This window comes from Pelmatolapia mariae, linkage group LG18 (genome assembly GCF_036321145.2).
Source record: "Pelmatolapia mariae isolate MD_Pm_ZW linkage group LG18, Pm_UMD_F_2, whole genome shotgun sequence".
Taxonomy (NCBI): domain Eukaryota; kingdom Metazoa; phylum Chordata; class Actinopteri; order Cichliformes; family Cichlidae; genus Pelmatolapia; species Pelmatolapia mariae.
In genome coordinates this window covers 34,556,863-34,562,582 of record NC_086243.1, presented here as the reverse complement: position 1 = coordinate 34,562,582, position 5,720 = coordinate 34,556,863, and the positions used below count along the sequence as shown (strand labels likewise).

At 51.0% G+C, this 5,720-nt stretch overlaps 1 protein-coding gene across 1 annotated transcript; it reads right to left on the bottom strand.

Annotated features, from left to right (window-relative positions):
• Window positions 1-221: 221 nt before the first annotated feature.
• Window positions 222-2,779, bottom strand: LOC134617061 (neurogenin-1-like). The gene is made up of 2 exons (XM_063462226.1): window positions 2,640-2,779; window positions 222-730 (listed from the first exon to the last, which is right to left on the bottom strand). Exons 1-2 carry the CDS (start codon window positions 2,777-2,779, stop codon window positions 277-279), a joined length of 594 nt encoding a protein of 197 aa, XP_063318296.1. The 3' UTR covers window positions 222-276.
• Window positions 2,780-5,720: the final 2,941 nt, after the last annotated feature.

The following is a 5,720-nucleotide window of genomic DNA, read 5'->3' as shown; positions in this document are numbered from 1 at the left end:
TGACTTTTCACCTCCGACACGAAAACAGAAAAACTGAGACTGACTGTAACCTGCAGACTGTGGGGGAGAGAGAGGGGAGAGGGGAAAGTGCAAAGGTTTTTGGAGAAATTTACAAAACCCAAAACTAATAATAAAAAACAGATCAAATTCAGTTCCTCTCATTTCCAGTCCATCCGTAGAAGCACGACGATGATGATGGTGATTAGGAGAAGGAGGTGTGAGTAAGGCAAATAGCGGCTCTCAGTCTTATTCCAGCGGGACCTCCGGGCTCATGGATCAGTAGATGCCCGGCACGAAGCTGCGGAAGCCGTACAGCGCGTCCTGCCGCAGGCAGCTGTAGTCCTCGGGGACGGCGGGGCTGCCCGGGCTGGATGCGCAGTAGGCCGGGGAGGAGGAGGATGAGGAGCCGCTGGAGCTCCAGGAGCAGGCATCGCTGCCCGGGCTAGGGGCCTCGGCTAGGCACGGGCTGAGCAGCACGGGCGGCTCGCCGACCTTACCCGCCTGCAGATCCGCGATGCGGATGGTCTCGGACAGCGCCCAGATGTAGTTGTGCGCGAACCGCAGAGTCTCGATTTTCGTCAGCTTCGTCTCGTCCGGGAATGAGGGCAGCACGCCGCGCAGCGCGTCCAGCGCGTCGTTCAGGTTGTGCATGCGGTTACGCTCGCGGTCGTTGGCTTTCAGGCGCCGGTTCTTCTTCACCACTTGCACCGTCACGTCGCTGTGCGCGCGACTCCTCGTCTTCGCTGTGCGGGAAGAAGTTGCAGCTGTTGCTGTCGATGTCGGAGTAGAGCGAGTCCATGACTGCGGGGAGAGGAGAGGAGGCGTGAGGGATCCACGCAAGAGGAATTCACCTGAAGTCTGTGGCAGTTCGGAGCGGCGCGCGTGTCTCTGCGTGTTTTCTGCTCTGGATCAGCTCGTGCGATCCGGTGAGCCTGGCACACGACCGGCCTCAGCCCGCTTATATAGCGTGCTTGGGACAATGACCGGCCCCCTGCCCCCGCGCCCCCTGTGACCCCCCCCCCCCCCCCCCCCCCCGGCCTGGCATTAGCGCGCAAGATGAGGGGATGAATGCTGCGGCAGGTCTGCCCCGTGCCGCGGGAGAAGCTCATTAACATAATGACGCCGCGCAGAGAAGCGTGCCGGTAATCACGGCCAGCCAATCAGAGCGCGCGGCCGGCCACGCGAACTACACGCAATGCCTCCCCGCGAGACAGAAAGAACCAAACCCACTACGAGAGTTTAAACCAAAAACATGAAAAAAGGTGGAAGAAGAAAGCAGAGGCAGAGAGACCTCCACCTCCTCCACCCCGCCGGGCTGAGACACGCTTCGGAGAATCCATCCATCCATCCTCTGCTCACTGCTCCACAAACAGAAAGAGGAGCAGCAGCAGAAGGAGAAAGGAGCTTCATCCTAACAAAGAAAACTAGTCCTTTCTACCCGGAAGTCTTCGTCACTGTTCGGCTTTTTCCTGTGTTTTGCACAACCCCCCCCCCCCAAAAAAACAGAACCAACCCAATATCACTCCCGGCCTACAATTTCACCTTGCCTAATTTGTTTTTTTTTTTTTTTTTATTCAGCGCATGAGACTCAATTTCAGACCCTCTCCATGAGACCTGCGCCTGTGTTCATGAGCTTGTGTTCATGAGCCTGTGTTCATGAGCCTGTGTTCATGCGATCTTGATCGACTAACCACCAGGCAGAGCATCTCCACTCGATCTCTTAGTTCAACCGAGGTTTTTTCTCTCCGCAAGTATGCCCTGCTGCGCAGATCTCCAGCTTCTTAAGAAAAGCAAGTGCCTCACGCCAAAAAACTAGCTCATGTACACGAGTGTCACTTTGGGAAATGTAAAGTGTTGTTCACTTGGATGTCTTTTGTGTACAGCGGTACGGTTTGCTTTTACATTATGATCAAAGTATTGTTTTCTTTTGTGTACAGCTGTATGCTTTGCTTTTTTTTTTAAAAAAATACGCTCTTCTCAACTGCACACAATTGTATCTGTATGTTGTTAGACGCTGCAATAAACAGATGCCTTTGCAGACACAGAGACTGTGTGGTTAATGATTGTGCCCATCACATACCCTTTGCGTTTAGTTTATGCTCTTCTTAACTGTGTACAATTTTATCTGTATGTTCTTAAACACTGCAATAAACCGATGCCTTTGCAGACACAGAGACTGTGTGGTTAATGATTGTGCCCATCACATTTGAATATGTATGTTGTTACACAGTACAATAAATGAATGTTATACAGAATGTAACTGACATTCACCATTTTAGAATAGTTTTTATTATACACAAATATAACACTTGTAGTAGAAATACTTGTGGTTCTTTATTATACAAAAATATGTTGGATGCAGTAGCCAAACTCATAATGGCAATACTTGTAATGGCAATACATCTACTATACTTGTAGTAGGTTTTTTATGTATCATACACACAGATAAGCTGTTAGTTTGTCAATCCATTCACAGAAACTTCTCGATTTTCGTCAGCTTCGTCTCGTCCGGGAATGAGGGCAGCACGCCGCGCAGCGCGTCCAGCGCGTCGTTCAGGTTGTGCATGCGGTTACGCTCGCGGTCGTTGGCTTTCAGGCGCCGGTTCTTCTTCACCACTTGCACCGTCACGTCGCTGTGCGCGCGACCGCGACGCCGCTGCTTCTTCTGCTGCTGCTCAGGCTGCGGGGACGCGCAGCGCGGGCCGCGGGACTCCTCGTCTTCGCTGTGCGGGAAGAAGTTGCAGCTGTTGCTGTCGATGTCGGAGTAGAGCGAGTCCATGACTGCGGGGAGAGGAGAGGAGGCGTGAGGGATCCACGCAAGAGGAATTCACCTGAAGTCTGTGGCAGTTCGGAGCGGCGCGCGTGTCTCTGCGTGTTTTCTGCTCTGGATCAGCTCGTGCGATCCGGTGAGCCTGGCACACGACCGGCCTCAGCCCGCTTATATAGCGTGCTTGGGACAATGACCGGCCCCCTGCCCCCGCGCCCCCTGTGACCCCCCCCCCCCCCCCCCCGGCCTGGCATTAGCGCGCAAGATGAGGGGATGAATGCTGCGGCAGGTCTGCCCCGTGCCGCGGGAGAAGCTCATTAACATAATGACGCCGCGCAGAGAAGCGTGCCGGTAATCACGGCCAGCCAATCAGAGCGCGCGGCCGGCCACGCGAACTACACGCAATGCCTCCCCGCGAGACAGAAAGAACCAAACCCACTACGAGAGTTTAAACCAAAAACATGAAAAAAGGTGGAAGAAGAAAGCAGAGGCAGAGAGACCTCCACCTCCTCCACCCCGCCGGGCTGAGACACGCTTCGGAGAATCCATCCATCCATCCTCTGCTCACTGCTCCACAAACAGAAAGAGGAGCAGCAGCAGAAGGAGAAAGGAGCTTCATCCTAACAAAGAAAACTAGTCCTTTCTACCCGGAAGTCTTCGTCACTGTTCGGCTTTTTCCTTAACGTGAAGAGAAACGTCTCAAAGTTTAACTTGCACCTGCTCATTCTGTGCACCTCAGCAGCCATACAAAAAAACTACTGTTCACCTTTAAATCCGACAGACGTGCAACTATGAAGCCTTTCACAATAAAAGTCTGACCACCAACAGCTTTTAAACATAATTATTATGTGCTCCGGACCCCGGGGGTCCCAGAGTACCCTTGGGTCGCATTTCACAGGCCGAGCATCAGGGTTGGCTCCCGCGTGTGGTAACAGACAATACGGTGAAGCGACACGCAAGCTACGCGAAAGCTGTGCTCTGTCCGTGTCCCAGCCTCCACCACACTCTGTTCCGTGTGTGTTTTGCACAACACCCCCCCCCCAAAAAAAAAGAACCAACCCAATATCAATCCTGGCCTAATGTTACTTGTTGTACTAGTCAGCATTGTACTTTGTGATATTTCACTGCCCTGCATATATAAAGATTGCATACAATTTCACCTTGCTTAATTTGTTTTTGTTATTTTTTTTTATTCAGCGCATGAGACTCAATTTCAGACCCTCTCCATGAGACCTGCGCCTATGTTCCTGAGCTTTTGTTCATGAGCCTGTGTTCATGAGCCTGTGTTCATGCTTATCACACATCTGTCCTCCACAAGCCAGGGAGTTTCGCGTAATACAAGCGCTATCCTCTCACGTCGCCTTCTCCACTGGGTCGTATTTCACAGGCCGTGCATCAGGGTTGGCTCCCGCGTGTGGTAACAGACAATACGGTGAAGCGACACGCAAGCTACGCGAAAGCTGTGCTCTGTCCGTGTCCCAGCCTCCACCACACTCTGTTCCGTGTGTGTTTTGCACAACACCCCCCCCAAAAAAAAAAGAACCAACCCAATATCACTCCCGGCCTAATGTTACTTGTTGTACTAGTCAGCATTGCACTTTGTGATATTTCACTACCCTGCATATAAAAAGACTGCATACAATTTCACCTTGCTTAATTTGTTTTTGTTATTTTTTTTTATTCAGCGCATGAGACTCAATTTCAGACCCTCTCCATGAGACCTGCGCCTGTTTTCATGAGCTTGTGTTCATGAGCCTGTGTTCATGAGCCTGTGTTCATGCTTATCACACATCTGTCCTCCACAAGCCAGGGAGTTTCGCGTAATACAAGCGCTATCCTCTCACGTCGCCTTCTCCACTGGGTCGTATTTCACAGGCCGCGCATCAGGGTTGGCTCCCGCGTGTGGTAACAGACAATACGGTGAAGCGACACGCAAGCTACGCGAAAGCTCTGCTCTGTCCGTGTCCCAGCCTCCACCACACTCTGTTCCGTGTGTGTTTTGCACAACAGCCCCCCCCCAAAAAAACCAACCCAATATCAATCCCGGCCTAATGTTACTTGTTGTACTAGTCAGCATTGTACTTTGTGATATTTCACTGCCCTGCATATATAAAGATTGCATACAATTTCACCTTGCTTAATTTGTTTTTGTTATTTTTTTTTTTATTCAGCGCATGAGACTCAATTTCAGACCCTCTCCATGAGACCTGCGCCTGTGTTCATGATCTTGTGTTCATGAGCCTGTGTTCATGAGCCTGTGTTCATGCTTATCACACATCTGTCCTCCACAAGCCAGGGAGTTTCGCGTAATACAAGCGCTATCCTCTCACGTCGCCTTCTCCACTGGGTCGTATTTCACAGGCCGCGCATCAGGGTTGGCTCCCGCGTGTGGTAACAGTCAATACGGTGAAGCGACACGCAAGCTACGCGAAAGCTGTGCTCTGTCCGTGTCCCAGCCTCCACCACACTCTGTTCCGTGTGTGTTTTGCACAACCCCCCCCCCCCAAAAAAACAGAACCAACCCAATATCACTCCCGGCCTACAATTTCACCTTGCCTAATTTGTTTTTTTTTTTTTTTTTATTCAGCGCATGAGACTCAATTTCAGACCCTCTCCATGAGACCTGCGCCTGTGTTCATGAGCTTGTGTTCATGAGCCTGTGTTCATGAGCCTGTGTTCATGCGATCTTGATCGACTAACCACCAGGCAGAGCATCTCCACTCAATCTCTTAGTTCAACCGAGGTTTTTTCTCTCCGCAAGTATGCCCTGCTGCGCAGATCTCCAGCTTCTTAAGAAAAGCAAGTGCCTCACGCCAAAAAACTAGCTCATGTACACGAGTGTCACTTTGGGAAATGTAAAGTGTTGTTCACTTGGATGTCTTTTGTGTACAGCGGTACGGTTTGCTTTTACATTATGATCAAAGTATTGTTTTCTTTTGTGTACAGCTGTATG

Coding starts and splice junctions, on each gene's coding strand:
- LOC134617061 (XM_063462226.1), bottom strand. CDS start 2,779: ATGGACTCGCTCTACTCCGACATCGACAGCAACAGCTGCAACTTCTTC. Junction 731..2,639: donor CAGCGGCGTCGCGGTCGCGC/GCACAGCGACGT, acceptor GAAGACGAGGAG/TCGCGCGCACAGCGACGTGA.